We start from the raw sequence: 18,172 nt of genomic DNA, 5'->3' as shown, positions 1-18,172 counted from the left end.
CGTGCACAGACACACATACACACTCAGACCACCTCTTTTTGATCCATGAAAAACTAAGACTGTGTAGGAATGAAGTGGGCAAAGGTGGGTGAGGGTGGGGGTGGTACCGGTTAAGTGATGTTTTATCAGAAACCATGTTTTCTTGTTAGCCTTGCTGTAACCACCCTGCCTGTCCAGCATGCTCTGAGACCCTTTTGTGTGATAGGAGGATTCTGTGAAGCCACAGACTGAACACTGTCTTGGTCACCCCTTCTATTCATTAAAGAATGCATAATGAGAATTGCTGATTTTATAGAGACATAGTTGAGCATCTTGGTGATTAGCACCCAGCTCTAAATAATACATGTTCTATGTGTACTTGAGGATACTGGTGCAGATAAAGACTCCAGTGGTTCAGGTGATCTTAGAGACTCTGTAATCTCTCTCTTCTTTTTGCATCCAAGTAAATGACAACTTCGGGCAGTAAGCCCATCAAAGACACTGGAGATTATGAGATATTGGTGCATATTCAGAGATTGTATGATTCACTCAAATTTCCCGTCACAAATAATCATCTCCTAAAGAAGGCTGAGCACTGAAGAATTGATGCTTTTGAACTGTGGTGCTGGAGAAGATTCTTGACAGTCCCTCGAACTGCAAGGAGATCCAACCAGTCAATCCTAAAGGAAATCAACCCTGAACATTGGAAAGACTGATGCTGAAGCTCCAATACTTTGGACACCTGATGCACAGAGCTGACTCATTGGAAAAGACCCTGATTCTGGGAAAGCCTGAGGACAGGATGAGAAGGGGGCAGAAGAGGATGAGATGGTTAGATAGCATCACTGACTCAATGGACATGAGTTTGAGCAAGCTCTGGGAGATAGTGAAGAACAGGGAAGACTGGCATGCTGCAATCCATGGAGAAGCAAAGAGTCAGACATGGCTGAGCGACTGAGTAACAATATGGTGGTAAAAATTATAAAAGAAACCTATAAATCTGAGCTAAGGAAAAATATCTGGGCTCATTTATCGTAAAGAAAGATATATTTTACTTCTCTGCTTTCCTACTTATGTAATGTCTCTGTTTTGGCTCCATGTCTCTCATGCATGTGTGTGCTGATTTAACTACTTGGTTTCTCTGTCATCAATATTGATTTGGGAAACACACCTCCTCAGTTAGTGGAAAGCCCTCTGCTGCTCAAGGCCTCTCTGGAAGCCATCATTCAGCTTGACCCCTGAGAACCAGGGCTGGGTCTAGAGCAGGGTAAGCAAGGCATTGTCCCAGGAATAACATTTAAGGGCTACAGACAAGCTCTGTGATCATAGTAAATAACATGTTACTGTGTTTTTTTAAAAAATCAGAACTAATTCCCAAGACTTCATGATGAGACAGTCAGTGTTTTAAATAAAGACAGAATCTGTGTTCTTACAGGAGTCATTGTACTCCTATCACCGTAATCCCAGCCCTGCCGAGAAGTTCCTATTTCTGCCCAGAGTCAGAGAGCTGTGTTACATCACTGGACCTTTTCAAGGAACTGATGAGTGGTTAAGTGGCACCAAGATTATTAGTGATACGGACAAGATTAGCACAACTAATACAGAGGAGGGACATACCAAAGTGATGTAGTGTGGACTGGAGAAGCTGGTTGGAAGTCTCTCCAAGGACTCTGTGGTTCTTCGCTGGTGAAAAGAGATACTCTTAAGCCTTCAGTTAATGCTCAAATAGGACTGTTTCCCATGCCTACAAAATCATTTTTCGAGTCCTCCCTAGAATATAGTCTTAGTAAATGTACAAATGTTGCAACACACAGAGATAACATTCTTGCCTAGGAAGAACATTCTTGTTCTCTTGTGAAGGATGAGTCTAAGAACCTACCTATAAAGCAATCATACTTTTGAGAGAGTGGGAGTTTCTTTGCATGTGTTAGTGCTAAGTTCTTTTAAACTCTTTGAGACGCCATGGACTGCAGCCCGCCAGGCTCCTCTGTCCATGAGATTCTCCAGACAAGAATAACTAGAGTGTGTTTCCATGCCGTCCTCCAGGGGATCTTCCTGACCCAGGGATTGAACCCATGTCTCTTATGTCTCCTGCATTGCAGACAGGTTCTTTACCACTAGTGCCACCTGGGAAGCCCAGGAGTTTCTTTACATTCTGGCCTAGGTTACCCTTTGTTAGGTGCTGTCTCTTAACCCTCAGTGGTTTTTATAATACAATCAGAAAGAATGGTTCAGTGGAAACAGAACCGGGAGAGGCCCTGGGTACCAAAAATCTAACCAAGCATCATTAATGTAACTTAAAAAAGGATCCCAAACACCATCCTTCCCCAAACCACAGTTTTCCTAAGAACTAGCCTTTTGATGGGTAACTAATGTATCAAACAGGCATCAGTTGAATCATTATTTATATAATTTTATGACAAATAATACAAAAAGCCTAAACAAGAGATGCAAGGACTCAAATTGTCCTCTACAATCTGCTGCTGCTGCTAAGTGGCTTCAGTTGTGTCCGACTCTGTGCGACCCCATAGACGGCAGCCCACCAGGTTCCCCCATCCCTGGGATTCTCCAGGCAAGAACACTGGAGTGGGTTGCCATTTCCTTCCCCAATCCATTAAAGTGAAAAGTGAAAGTGAAGTCGCTCAGCTGTGTCCAATTCTTAGCAACCCCATGGACTGCAGCCTACCAGGCTCCTCCGTCCATGGGATTTTCCAGGCAAGAGGACCGGAGTGGGCTGCCAATGCCTTCTCCAGTCCTGTACAATCTACACTTACAATATATCATGCTATGTGCATGTGTGTGCTCAGTCGCTTAGTCATATCTGACTCTTTGTGACTCCATGGACTGTAGCCTGCCAGACTTCTCTGTCCATGGGATTCCCCAGGCAAGAATATTGGAGGGGTGGTCATTTCTTCCTCCTGGGGATCTTCCTGAATCATGGGTCGAACCTGTGTCTCTTATGTTTCTTTCACTGGCAGGAAGATTATCACCATGCTACCTGGAAAGCCCCATATTATTCTATATAGCTAAATTCACCCAAATATTTATTAAACTCTTCTTCTAAGTTCCCCCATTTAACTAAAATTTCGGACTTCCCTGGTGGCTCAGACGGTAAAAGCATCTGCCTACAATCCAGGAGACCCGGGTTCAATCCCTGGGTTGGGAAGATCCCCTGGAGAAGGAAATGGCAGGCCACTCCAGTACTGTTGCCTGGAAAATCCCATGGACAGAGGAGCCTGGCAGGCTGCAGTCTATGGGGTCGCAAAGAGTTGGACACGACTGAGCGACTTCACTTTCACTTTCTAAGTTCCCCCATTTAACTAAAATTTTGGATAGCTCTTAGGGATTTTGTATTCTAAAAGTGCAACAAATATGCCCCAGGCTCTATTTGAACTTCTGGTAACTATTTATCATTGATCATGTGGTCAGAGGATGAGATGGTTAGATAGCATCACTGACTCAATGGACATGAATCTGAGCAAACTCTGGGAGATAGGGGCTTCCCTGGTGGCTCAGATAGCAAAGAATCTGCCTGTAATGCAGAGACTCTGGTTCAATTTCTGGGCCGGGAAGATCCCCTAGAGAAGGGAATGCCTACTCACTCCAGTATTCTTGCCTGGAGAATTCCATGGACAGAGGACCCTGATGGGCTATAGTCCATGGGATCGCAAAGAGTCAGACACAACTGAGTGTCTAACACTAACTGCTGCTAAGTCACTTCAGTCGTGTCCAACTCTGTGAGACCCCATAGACGGCAGCCCACCAGGCTCCTCCGTCCCTGGGATTCTCCAGGCAAGAGTACTGGAGTGGGGTGCCATCGCCTTCTCCTAACACTAACAACAGGAGTTAGTGAAAGACAGAGGAAACTGACGTGCTGCAGTCCATGGGATTGCAAAGAATCAGACATGACATAGTGACTGAACAACAGCATATAGTCAGACTACCTTCTCCCGACTACCTTCTCTGAGAGTGAAACTGTTTTGCATATTACTTTAAAGAAAATACAATTGGGAAATCTACTCCAACAGTGCATGAGGCATAGTAGATAATTAACAGACATTAAGTGCTAAATATATATAAACACGGGGCTAAGTGCAGTTATATACAGTTTCTTATTTAACCCTGATATTGACATCCTGTGTTTCCATATCAGAAAATCTCAGTGTAAGCTTAAAAAAGTACCACACAATATTTCCTGTTCATCTGAGTGGACAATGAAGACTTGTTTCTTGGGGTCACTATTGTCATAATAAAAAGTAAGCATGGATAAAAATGAGAAACCATCATATTACCACAGAAGGAGTATACAATCCTGAGTAAGAGAAGTTCAGTAAAAACCTTTCTACTATCATGTCATAGATATGTCCCTGGGGGTATGGTGGGAGCATGTTCTATAATACTGTACAGTAAAAAGCACAGGACTTACCAGAAATGGAGAGTTGGGGCAAGATCACTAACCAAAAAAATTCTTAATTTTAAACACTAACACCACTATATTTTCATTGGCATTTGCATCTATCAATAATCAGTTCATACTTCCTTCAAGAAATAGGTCCTTGTGGGCAGTTGCATTGGTATAATCTTATCACCAAGTTTTCTTCATTGGTTAATTTTTTTAAAGAATGCTTTCGTAGCTTCTTAATCAGCACTCACACTTGTTTTCCCCCCACTGAGCCAAATACATTGGAAATCATAACTATTGTTAAAGGTACTAAACAAGCCATAACTTGCTGGGATTTCTCCAGGATTGTCATCTTTTTTTATTATTATTATTTCTATAGGTATTATTTTAATAAGCTTTCCCTTTAAAGTAAAAAGATACACAAAGAAATATATGAATAAAAAGTGTTGAGATGGGTGAATTTTCCACAAATGAGCACATCTGGGTAACCAAGCTCCACCAAGATCAAAAAAAGAACTGTACTGCCACCCCCTACCCCCCAAAAATCCACTCTTCCCTGTGATAACAACTACCCGGACATCTAATATCATAGATTGGTTTTGTTAGTTCGAACTTATGTAAGTTGAATTGTACAGTTTGCCTTTGAGTCTGACATGTTGTCTAGCAGTATGTTTGTGGTAGTATTACATCACCTATAATATGTTGTAAACATCTATAGTTTGTCCATTTTTCCTTCTCTGTAGTATTCCACTGTATGAATATATAGTGAATCATTCCCCTTTTTTGTTACTAAATATTTGTATTATTTTTGCTTTTTGCAAATAATGCTGTTGGAACATTATTGTTGATGTTTTCTGATATGCACATGTACCTCTTTCTGTTGGGTGTATTCATATGACCGAAACTGCTAGATTACAGGGAATGTGTATGATCAGTTTTAGGCCATAGTATCAGTTTTACCTACTGATTGTACCATTTAAATTTTCATTAGCTTTTATGAGAGTTTTCACTCTGTATATCCCCACTAATAATTGGCATTATCATCCTTATTCATTTCTAGTCATTTCATGAGAAAATACAATACAGACTAAAAAAAATACACAAAACAGATTCGTGGCTTAATGAAACATTTAAGGTAAATACCCTTGTAATTACTAAACTGATTAAGAAATTTCAAGTTTCCCATCATTACTGCCACCCACTTCCTACCCCTCTAAATTAACCACTTTCCAGTCTTAAAGTAATGACCTCCTCCTTGCACACAATTATACTTTCACCCCTGAATATTAATCTCTTAACACTATACACTGTACATTTTTAGTTTTTATGAGAAAAAGACTTTTCCCAATATTTTTCTGCCACTGATTTCTAATAGAATTTTATTTTGAGGACATATTTTGTATGACACCAACTCTTTTAGATTTATTAAGACTTGTCTTATATCCCAGTGGTGGTTTATATTTGTAAAATTTTCTAGCTGTGCACAAATTAGTATTTTATTTAACCAATATATTCTTCAGAAATAATGTCTTGATTTATTTCAGTCCTGACATTCTTTCCTTCCTTATCTGTCAATAGAAGATCATTGATATGGAATCATGTTAGACTATTCTTCTACATTTCCCACTTCACTTAGCTTAGGGATAGTTCACTTCAAACATACATACAGCTACTTTTGCAATTGATTAAAACTAGTGCAATCAATATTTTCTTACATGTAGAGGATGAATATCAGGTAAGATGGGCTCATTCCTTGTCTGCTGCTCATCACCAAAGTATCCTTTATTCTCCACTCCTAGGGTTTCTCGAGGTGGGCTGTCAAGAAGGAATTAAATATTGATACCAGCTATAGTATGGGATAAGCCTGTGGTTAATAGTAAATCATCTAGGAGATTTTTAAAAGACTGATTGATACTCATGTGCCACTCTATAACAATTACATCTGAAGGAGGAATCAAATTTAGCGTAAAAAAACAAACAAACAAACTTGTAATTCTGATGTGCAGAGAAGTTGGGAACCATGGGGCTAACATCTGAATGAGAATGAAGTGTGTAAAAGCTCAACTTGTTACACTTTTACTTGGTCTTCAGTAAGAGGTTTATACCTTCTTCCCATCAAATATTCTTTGTGGCCACAAAGTTTATACTGTCTTGGTAATGGTCCCCTTCAACACATAAAGAATACAGACCTACCTTTGAACTTGCTTCAACCTAATACACTTTTTGTAACGAATTAGTAATATGACAACCACAACACCAAAAATAACCAGGAAAAGCACGACCACCAGGATGGAGAGATCTGTAACATGAAAACACATGAGCTTCAGCCAAGACATCAACCTTGGAACAATGGAATCTTAACATTTAACTGAGATGTTAAAGTTATGTTTCTGTCTTCCTTGAAGGACTTTAATTCTACCCTCCTCTGGTTTTTTTTTTTTTTTTTTTTAAATAAAGTCAAAGACCAGGACATTGTACAAATTATTATCTGTATTAGGAATGGACTTTCCACCCAAGATTACATTATGTTTAAGAGAATCCCAGTCGGTGGGAAAATTTGGATTATCAGTGTTTAACTGACTAGAAAAGGTCTTACTGGGTTAAGGGTTCTTGAAGGAACTAATCTACATTTAACTGGAAGAAGATACATTCATTCCAGATTAATTGTAGTAAATTCAAACTTGGGTATTTAAACATTAACAATAAGAAAAATATCATACAAATCCATACAGAAATACAACACATGTGTAGCAGACCTGGCATATAAGCAGAAAGTATTCTCACTGGTGAGGTTTCTGATATATATGCAAGATATTATGTATATATACTTTGTTGTTTTATTGTTTAGTTGCTAAGTCGTGTCCGACCCTTTGTGACCCCATGAACTGTAGCCTGCCAGGCTCCTCTGTGCATGGGATTTCCCAGGCAAAAATACTGAAGTGAGTTGCCATTTCCTACCCCAGGGGATCTTCCCAACCCAGGGATCAAAACCATGTCTCCTACATTGGCAGGCAAAATCTTTACCACTGAGCTACCAGGCAAGCCCCTATATATTTTTTAATGATTATTATTTATTTATTTTTTGGTCGCAGTTCACAGAATGCAGAACTCCCCTGACCAAAGATTGAACCTATGCCCCTTTTAGTGGAAGCACAGAGTCTTAGCCACAGGACCACCAGGATGTTCTAAGATAGTATATTATTCTGGGATGCTCACTGGTAACATTTAAGGTTTCCTCCCATTCCGTAGAGGCCTGAATTCCCTCGCACTGACACTCAAGTTCACCGTCATCCACCTGCAAGAGCCATAAATCAAATAATTCATCACATGACTGACATAAAACTTGTGTTTTCCACCTCATTCAGCTTAGTGTTCACACACACCCAAAATACACACACCCACACACTCATGAACATTTTATTGACTAATTAACTAATCCAAAATCAAGGTTGGGAAAAATAAGGCAATAAAATACAAGGAGCAGCTATCTTTGAAGATGGCCTTGGAGCAAGAGAAGGATTCTGACAAATTTGAAACTCAATGAACCAGATGGTTTGGCTTATCTTTCCAGAAGCCATCAATCTTATTGAATGAATAGCTCTTGCCAAATTTGGGCATATCATAGCCAAAGAGAAGACTTCAACTAGATTTTGTGAGATGACATTAATGTGAGGGGAAAAAAGCAGTGACATAAATGCTTACTTCATCCAAAAGCATTGTGTAATGGTTAAGGACATACACTGTTTCTATACTGAAAGCTCAGCTTTTCCTTTCATAGAATATCAGTGTGATTGCTTCACAATCTCTAAAAGAAGGCATAGGAATAGTACTTATCTTTCAATTATGAAACTTTTAAAATTTAATATATACATAAAACTCTTGAAAGAGTACAACTCTATATATTGTTACTGATTAATTTGATTTAGGAAAGATATTATCCACAAAAGCAAACTGCTAGATACTGCTAGTATTGAACAGCGTCAAAATGAGTGAAAAAATTGTTGTTGCTTTTTTTGTTTGTTGTTTGTTTGTTTTTCTCAAAAGCTTTGGGCTAATGTTAGTACTGGTATAATTTAACTGTAAGAGAAATTATGATAGATGCAACTTTTTAAAAAGTTTTTTTGGAAGTAGATCATTTTTAAAGTCTTTATTGAATTTGTTACAATATTGCTTCTGTTTTATGCTCCGGGTTTTGGGCCAAGAGGCATGTGGGAGCTCAGTTCCCCGATAAGGGATTGAACCTGAATCTCTTGTATTGGAAGGTGAAGTCTTAAAGTCTTAACCATGGTCTGCCAAGGAAGTCCCAATAGACCCAACTTTAAACTTTTGGTTTAAACTTCATACATACATAGATTACTGGGTTTCTAGATTACCAGTCCAATGATAAGACATATATTTGCAATATTGGTATTATCTATGTATAACACTTGGTTTGGCTCTTTGGTTCAGTATTATTACTGCACGAAAAAATATGGATCCCAAATGCATATTTGATTTAAAAATCACCATGCATACATATATACATACACACACACACACTCATGGGTGCACCTGTACTTATACACAGGCTCGGAAATGAAGTCTTGTGTAAACAAGTGACTGGTAAGACATTAATTTAAAAAGGGGTCAAACCTTACAGAATTTTCATTGCACTGAGCAGAGCAATCAGTTGAATTGTAGGCCTTTTCAATAGTCACACATTCACCATTGCTGCACACCTAGAAATGAAGTCACCAAGATCAATTAGAATTACTCACTCAGAATTTGCATTATTTGTCCTAATGAAAAACCACATGTAGAGTCTTCTGTGGAAAAGGAAATCTTCTATAAATGTTAAGTGGGTATTTGAAAAAAATGCACTGTACAATCAAATATTGTTATATACAAATACATTAATCATTATAATGTCTATGTCCTCATGACTTCTTCAAATGTTAACCTATCAATGATTCTACCATTGTAATTGCAGCAATTTCTTCTATTATTTCTACCACACTTTCTTCTAATTTGTTAAGGATCCATGTTTGTTATATCACAGTTGCTAGCTGGGCATTTTGTCAATATCCATTAATCTTATTATTATGATTTATACTTATTAATTTTGTTTTAAATTATGCTTTTGGGGGGGTAAGTTTTATGACCAAATTACTGTTCTGTTGCTCTTGGTTATTACCTGGCTTATCTTAGCTCATTTATTTGCAAAGAGTCAGACACGACTAAGGGACTAAACAAACAGTTTCTTTATCTAGAATTCCTATTAAATCTGTATCAGATTTCTTAGAACTACATATCTTACTTTAATTCACTTTCTTTTCTTTTTAGAAATTTCATCTTAGTTTTATTTTTTAAGAAGAGTAGCTTTCAATTTACTGATTTTTTATAGTTTTGATTCCATGGCTTACTGCATAAATTGCATAAAAGCAATCATGATTCATTTTGTACTCTGAAGGCAGTGCTTCTGGATTTCAAATTGTATCATTTTTATAAATTTAGTACCCTTTTTAAAAATTTTTAAATAATAGCATCTTTTATTTTTTTAATTAATTTTTAGTGGAGCATAGTTGCTTTATAATATTATGTTTATTATATATATAATATATATGTTGCTATATAATGTTATATATCCATTAAAATATAAATTTAATTTATTTCTAAAGGATTTTCCTCTTTCTAAAAATGTATCAGTTTCACAGGAACTATCATCTTTGATTTCTCAGACTGTCTCCTTTGTTCACCACCTGGTTTCTTTCATGTCTGTTTTTCAGTCTTCTTTCCTTATGTTTACTGAATGGGTTTTCTATATACATGATTAAACACTGAGAAACTTTGTTTTAAAACCCATGCTGACCTCTTTTCAAGGATTTCAGGCTCAACCAAAGGAAAATACTGAGATGTTTCTTATTTTTATTTTGCAATTTTAAATGTTTACTAAAGAGATAGCTACAGAGACCAATTTTGAGCAATTCTGTATGAGAGAACGAACCAGCGAATTTCCTCTTTTCTCTACTCTTAATCTCTCTGCAGTCTACATCTTTCTATCTTACCTTCTCTTCTCTTTTTGTCTTTTTTTTCTTATCTATGTTGTACATTCTGTAGTATAACTAAGGAAAAGGGCACCTAGGTGTAATGGCATATGCTTGCCCTCTTTTGCTATGCCAAATTAAATTGACCAAGAAAGAATAACTGCTAAGAGAAACTAGAATGCTTTTAAGGCATTTGAAGTTCCTCATGTCTAAAAAACTAGTAACTCATGTCTAAAACATAGTGTAAATATGAAAATGACAAATTCTATAAGTAGTGTCTTTGTGATACCTCTATAGACTAGCGTTTGCTATGCACAGCTTCCCTTATGAGGAACCAACAGCATTATGAGTGGTGGTGCACTTCTGCACAAGCTTTCTCTTGAAGGAATCAGGTACTCTGTGCGGTGGTGGTACCTAGTCAAGGTGAGTTTGCACCATCACTAAATGCTCTTTAACAACTGCTCCCCTTTCAACTTGTTTGTTGAATCCCAGTCACTCTATGAAGGGGACCTCATACTTTTGCTTGATACCTCTGGCTGATTTTCCTTACCTGAAGTGAACAGAAAACTATTTGGTATTTTCTTTAAACTGATGCCTCATACACTCTGTTATTGAAAGCTCTTGACCTTTCTAGACTGTGGTTGCTACACAAACAAATTTTCATGACTATTGACTCCTCACCATTTTTATATTTATTTAGTCATTTTCATGAGGTGTGTAGCTCAGTTGTGTCCGACTCTGTGACCCATGGACTGTAGCCTGCCAGGCTCCTCTGTCCCTCTATACTTAAAATTATGCACTTGAAATATAGGTCTCTATGAAATTAACTTCTGATTTCTTTTTTATATGCTGAATTTTTACTTTCCAATTAATTTTTTTATCTCATTATATGAATGCTACTGTGTTTGTGGGTGGTGGTTTAGAGAGGAGAGCCATGTCATAGATACTTTTCAGTTTCAAAGTTGCTGATTTTAATACAGTATTATATTTTTCAAAAACTCTGTGCTTATAAACCTTGATGTGCTGGTTATGTTTTTAGTATACATTCTCAAGTTTTCATCTCAGAGTGATAAAACCTTTCCAAATCTAGCTTCATTCTACCTGTTCAACTTAGTTTTCTACCATTTTACCTAGAACTCCAATCACACTAAAACTGTCAGATACCCGGATATGCCATATATTATACTTTGTACCTTGTATATTATGTAGGTATGCCTTTAAAAAAAAAAGCATTTTCTCAAACCATGAATAAGACGAAAAGACAACCTTCAGAATAGGAGAAAATATTTGCAAATGAAGCAGTGGATAAGCGATTAATCTTCAAAATATAGCAACAGCTCATGCTACTCAAATATCAAAAAACAAGCACCCAATTAAAAAAAAAGAGCAGAGGACCTAAACAGACATTTTCCAAAGAGGACATACAGATGACCAACATACACATGAAAATTTGCTCAGTCATGTCCGACTCTGTGAGACCCCATAGACGGCACCCACCAGGCTCCCCCATCCCTGGGATTCTCCAGGCAAGAACACTGGAGTGGGTTGCCATTTCCTTCTCCAATGCATGAAAGTGAAAAGTGAAAGTGAAGTTGCTCAGTCCTGTCCAACTCTTCACAACCTGGCCCACCAGGCTCCTCCATCCATGGGATTCTCCAAGCAAGAGTACTGGAGTGGGGTGCCATGGCCTTCTCCCACTAATTATTAGAGAAATGCAAATCAAAATTACAATCATATATCACCTCACACCAGTCAGAATGACCATTATCAAAATACATACAAACAATAAATGCTGGAGAGGGTGTGGAGAAAAGGGAACCTTCTTGCACTATTGGTGGGAATGTAAATTGATACATCACTATAGAGAACTGCATGTAGATTCCATAAAAAACTAAAAATAGAGCTACCATATGGTCCAGCAATCCTACTACTGGGTATATACACAGAGAAAACCATAATTCAAAAAGACACATGCACTCCAACATTTATTGCAGCACTGTTTACAATAGCCAGGACATGGAAGCAACCTGAATGTTCATCGACAAAAGAATGGATAAAGAAGATGTGATACATATATACAATGGAATATTATTCAGAATAACATTTAAAAGGAACAAAATTGGGTCATTTGTAGAGATGTGGATAGACCTGGGGTCTGCCATACAGGGTGAAGTAAGTCAGAAAAAGGAAAACAAATATATATTAATGCGTATATGTAGAATTGAGAAAAATGATCTTATTTGCAAAGCAGAAGCAGACACAGATGTAGAGATCAAACACATGGCCACCAAGGGGGAAAGGAAGGAGTGGAAGGAATTGGGAGATTGGGATTGACATGTACACAATATTGATACAATATATAAAATAGATAACTGATGAGAGCCCACTGTATAGCACAGGGAACTCTACTCAGTGCTCTGTGGTGATATAAATGGAAGGAAATCCAAAATAGAGGGGATACATGTAAACGTATAGCTGATTCATTTTACTGTACAGTAGAAGCTAATACAACATTATAAAGCAACTATACGCCAATAAAAGTTAGTTAAAACATAGAAACATGTCTTTCTCTTCTTCTGTATGTTGAAAAATGCTCATGAAGTCGAAACTGAAATGTCTCTCATTTAATGGCATCCGGAGATGCCATTCCACATTCTCTAAGAAACGTCAGTCACTTCCTTTGGACTCATACATATTGATCACATCACAGTGAAAGCAACTGAGTTGAATTGTAATGATACACTTGATTTAATCTAAGAAATTCTCAAGTACACACATCTTTACACCATCTGTGTCCTGCACAGATACTGACATCGTCGTGCATGCCCAGTAAATACATCTGAGTGAATAAAATAGATGAAGACTGTATGGCTACTTCATAGTCAATTAAATTCAAAGCAGTATAATTTCATTAAGACACTAAGCACATTTGTAACATTTACATAATTGGTATAAAATATTAAAATGAATATTTACTAATAGTGTTATTGCTATTTTGCTCATTTAAAAACTGTTGCAGATTTTTTTCGGTGTTCCCATAGATAGGCCCTCTGGGGCCAATTACAGGATCCAATGAAGTTTTAAGTGACTGAACAAGAAGTTTTAATAAAACAAAGGGCATTCATCTTACCATTCCATCGCCACATTTTGTGCCAGGTGCAACCAGGCCAAAATCCTTAGAATCATGGTATAAATAGAAGGTTTTGCATTCACTGGTATTCTGTTTCAGATGCTTCTTAAGGTGGTAGATCTTCTCTTCTCCAAGGACAGAAGAGTGATGCCCACCTGTGCAAAATATCTTTCCACATTTGATATCTCTGAAGGGAAGCAAGAATATTCTCACACTTGGGACAAGAAATAGAACTTTAGAAACTAGGCTGGCAGTGGAGTGGCCTGCTTATTTTTTTCTAAACCTAGGCTTGTCAGAGCCTAGGAGAAGCCAGGTAAGCCTCTGGACAAAGTCTTGACCCTGAAAACTGAGATGAGCAGACAAAGATACTAAATGGCTATATTTCTTTATGATACCTAGGTAATTCTCATAAAGCAATATTAGCTTAAGCTTACAGGAGAATATTATTAGTAATTTGGATGAGCATAACTTGAACTAGTAGCATATTAGGCACCTATCGACCTGGGGAGTTCATCTTTCAGTGCCCTATCTTTTTGTCTTTTCATACTGTTCATGGTTTCTCAAGGCAAGAGTACTGAAGTGGTTTGCCAGTCCCTTTTCCACTGGACTACATTCTGTCAGAATGTCCACCATGACTCATCTGTCTTGGGTGGCCCTACACGGCATGGCTCATAGTTTCATTGAGTTAGACAAGGCTGTGATCAGTTAGACAAGGTCCATGTGATCAGATCGGTTAGTGTTCTGTGATTGTGGTTTTCAGTCTGTCTGCCTTCTGATGGAGAAGGATAAGAGGCTTATGGAAGCTTCCTGATGGGAAAGGGGGAAACTGGGTCTTGTTCTGATGGGTGGAGCCATGATCAGTACATCTTTAATCCAATTTTATGTTGACCAGTGGGGCTGTGTTGCCTCCCTGTTATTTACCTGGGGCCAAACTATGGTGGAGGTAATGAAGATAATGGCGACCTCCTTCAAAAGATCCCATGCATATACAGCTACACTCAGTGCCCACAACCCTGCAGCAGGCCACCACCAACCCACACCTTCACTGGAGACTCCTGGACACTCTCGGGCAACTCTGGGTCAGTGTCTTGTGGGGTCACTGTTCCTTTCTCTAACAGGAGATGGCAAGAATGAATGGTGACGTTTTAGGAATCTGCGAGCTAAAATGGACTGGAATGGGTGAATTTAACTCAGATGACCATTATATCTATTACTGTGAGCAAGAATCCCTTAGAAGAAATGGAGTAGCTATCATAGTCAACAAAAGAGTCTGAAATGCAGTACTTGGATGCAATCTCAAAAATGACAGAATGATCTCTGTTCATTTCCAAGACAAACCATTCAATATCACAGTAATCCAAGTCTATTCCCTGACCAAGAATGCTGAAGTTGAATGGCTCTATAAAGACCTACAAGACCTTCTAGAACTAACACCCAAAAAAGATGTCCTTTTCATTATATGGGACTGGAATGCAAAAGTAGGAAGTCAAGAAACACCTGGAGTAACAGGCAAATTTGGCCTTGGAATACGGAATGAAGCAGGGCGAAGGCTAATAGAGTTTTGCCAAGAGAACGCACTGGTCATAGCAAACACCCTCTTCCAACAACACAAGAGAAGACTCTACACATGGACATCACCAGATGGTCAACACCGAAATCAGATTGATTATATTCTTTGCAGCCAAAGATGGAGAAGCTCTATACAGTCAGCAAAAACAAGACCGGGAACTGACTGTGGCTCAGATCATGAACTCCTTATTGCCAAATTCAGACTTGAATTGAAGAAAGTAGGGAAAACCACTAGACAATTCAAGTATAACCTAAATCAAATCCCTTATGATTATACAGTAGAAGTGACAAATAGATTCATGGAATTAGATCTGATAGACAGAGGTTCATGACATTGTACAGGAGACAGGGTTCAAGACCATCTCCAAGAAAAAGAAATGCAAAAAAGCAAAATGGCTGTCTGAGGAGGCCTTACAAATAGCTGTGAAAAGAAGAGAAGTGAAAAGCAAAGGATAAAAGGAAAGATATACCAATTTGAATGCAGAGTTGCAAAGAATAGCAAGGACAGATAAGAAAACCTTCCTCAGTGATCAGTGCAAAGAAATAGAGGAAAACAATAGAATGGGAAAGGCTAGAGATCTCTTCAAGAAAATTAGAGATACCAAGGGAACATTTCATGCAAAGATGGGCACAATAAAGGACAGAAATGGCATGGATCTAACAGAAGAAGAAGAGGTGGCAAGAATATAAAGAAGAGGTGGCAAGAATACACAGAAGAACTATACAGAAAAGATCTTCATGATCCAGATAATCACAATGGTATGATCACTGACCTAGAGTCAGACATTCTGGAATGAGAAGTAAGTGGGCCTTAGGAAGCATCACTAGGAACAAAGCTAGTGAAGGTGATGGAATTCCAGTTGAGCTATCTCAAATCTAAAAGATGATGCTGTGAAAGTGCTGCACTCAATACGCCAGCACATTTGGAAAACTCAGCAGTGGCCACAGGACTGGAAAAGGTCAGTTTTCATTCCAATCCCAAAGAAAGGCAATGCCAAAGAATGTCCAAACTACTGCAAAACTGCACTCATCTCCCACACTAGTAAAGTAATGCTCAAAATTCTCTAAGCCAGGCTTCAACAGTATGTGAACTGTGAACTTCCAGATGTTCAAGCCGGTTTTAGAAAAGGCAGAGGAACCAGAGATCAAATTGCCAACATCCACTGGATCATCAAAAAAGCAAGAGAGTTCCAGAAAAAAAAAATCTACTTCTTTATTGACTATGCCAAAGCCTTTGGCTGTGTGGATCACAACAAACTGTGGACAATTCTTAAAGAGATGGGAATACCAGATTACCTGACCTGCCTCCTGAGAAATATGTGTGCAGGTCAGGAAGCAATAGTTAGAACTCCACATGGAACAACTGACTGGTTCCAAATCAGGAAAGGAGCATGTCAAGGCTGTATATTGTCACCCTGCTTATTTAACTTATATGCAGAGTACATCATGAGAAATGCTGGGCTGGATGAAACACAAGCTGGAATCAGGATTGCTGGGAGAAATATCAATAACCTCAGATATGCAGATGATACCACCCTTATGGCAGAAAGCCAAGAAAAACTAAAGAGCCTCTTGATGAAAGTGAAAGAGGAGAGTGAAAAAGTTGGCTTAAAGCTCAACATTCAGAAAACGAAGATTATGGTATCTGGTCCCATCATTTCAAGGCAAATAGATGGGGAAACAGTGGAAACAGTGGCAGACTTTATTTTTAGGGGCTCCAAAATCAATGCAGATGGTGACTGCAGCCGTGAAATTAAAAGACGCTTATTCCTTGGAAGGAAAGTTATGACCAACCTAGATAGCATATTCAAAAGCAGAGACATTACTTTGCCAACAAAGGTCTGTCTAGTCAAGGCTATGGTTTTTCCAGTAGTCATGTGTGAATGTGAGATTTGGACTATAAAGAAAGCTGAGTGCCGAAGAATTGATGCTTTTGAACTGTGGTGTTGAAGAAGACTCTTGAGAGTCCCTTGGACAGGTAGGAGATCCATCTAGTCCATCCTAAAGGAAATCAATCCTGAATATTCATTGGAAGGACTGATGCTGAAGCTGAAACTCCAATACTTTGGCCACCTGATGCAAAGAACTGACTCATTTGAAAAGACCCTGATGCTGTGAAAGATTAATGGTAGGAGGAGAAGGGAACGACAGAGGATGAGATGGTTTGCTGGCATCACCGACTCAATGGACATGAGTTTGAGTAAACTCTGGGAGATGGTGATGCACAGGGAAGCCTGACATGCTGCAGCCCATGGGGTCACAAAAATTGGGAGACGACTGAGCGACTGAAGTGAACTGACTGAACTTGAGTCAGGACAGTAAATTTTTTTCTTTCTTGCATAGAGCACATCAGTTGATTCTCATTTTAAAAAATCTATAAGATTGCTATTATCATAACCCCCTTTTCACAGATGATGTAACAGTTGGAAATAAAGCAAATTAAGAGACTGCCCATTTTTAGAAGTGTATTTAGAAGCAAAGTTGAACTTGACTCTAAGTTTTTATCATTGCATTCGGTACAGATCCTGTTCGGGAGAATACAGAAACCATGTCATACATCAGAAACAAACCCAGAAGATGGGTTTAACACATGTGTTTTAGAAGTTAGATCTAATATTCAATTCTCCCATTCTGTCTTCAGTGTCAGTGTCTATCATTCTTTCTTCTAATGACTTTCCTTCTTTCTTTTTCTTTTCCCCTTTTCTACCTATTTCCCCCTCCTTCTCTTTCTTTCTATCTCTTTCTCTCTTTTTTGCTGTTTCTTCCCCTCCTTTTCTTTCTAAGAATCTTAAATCTTTCCCATCCTTCTTCCTTGTATTCCATGATTTTCAGTTACAAAATACAGAACATAAAAACCAGTTAATTCCATCAGGAATGTGTGCTCTCTCCCTTCTTGCTCCCCTTTCTTTTACAAAAGCAAAAATTTTAGTTGCTCAGTCATGTCCAACTCTTTGCCACCCCATGGACTGTAGCCCACCAGTCTCCTCTGTCTGTGGAATTCTCCAAGAAATAATTCTGGAGTAGGTCACAATCCCTACTCCACAGGATCTTTCTGACCCAGGGATCAAA

At 38.4% G+C, this 18,172-nt stretch overlaps 1 protein-coding gene across 1 annotated transcript in view; it reads right to left on the bottom strand.

The window, feature by feature from the left end:
- The window catches only part of ADAM7 (ADAM metallopeptidase domain 7), an 80,449-nt gene that overhangs the window by 30,427 nt on the left and 31,850 nt on the right, over nt 1-18,172 (bottom strand). Inside the window, exons 16-21 of the mRNA XM_086414120.1 lie at nt 13,535-13,721; nt 9,019-9,099; nt 7,598-7,676; nt 6,575-6,680; nt 6,097-6,196; nt 1,597-1,662 (exon numbers count right to left, since the gene is read on the bottom strand). Of these exons, the coding sequence (XP_086270246.1) occupies nt 1,597-1,662; nt 6,097-6,196; nt 6,575-6,680; nt 7,598-7,676; nt 9,019-9,099; nt 13,535-13,721 (619 nt within the window). The remainder of the gene's footprint in view (nt 1-1,596; nt 1,663-6,096; nt 6,197-6,574; nt 6,681-7,597; nt 7,677-9,018; nt 9,100-13,534; nt 13,722-18,172) is intronic.

The sequence above is a fragment of the Bos grunniens genome, chromosome 8, assembly GCF_055505025.1.
Source record: "Bos grunniens cultivar Pamir isolate PY7600 chromosome 8, Bosgru_T2T1.0, whole genome shotgun sequence".
Lineage (NCBI taxonomy): Eukaryota > Metazoa > Chordata > Mammalia > Artiodactyla > Bovidae > Bos > Bos grunniens.
This window is presented reverse-complemented; position numbering and strand designations above follow the sequence as displayed.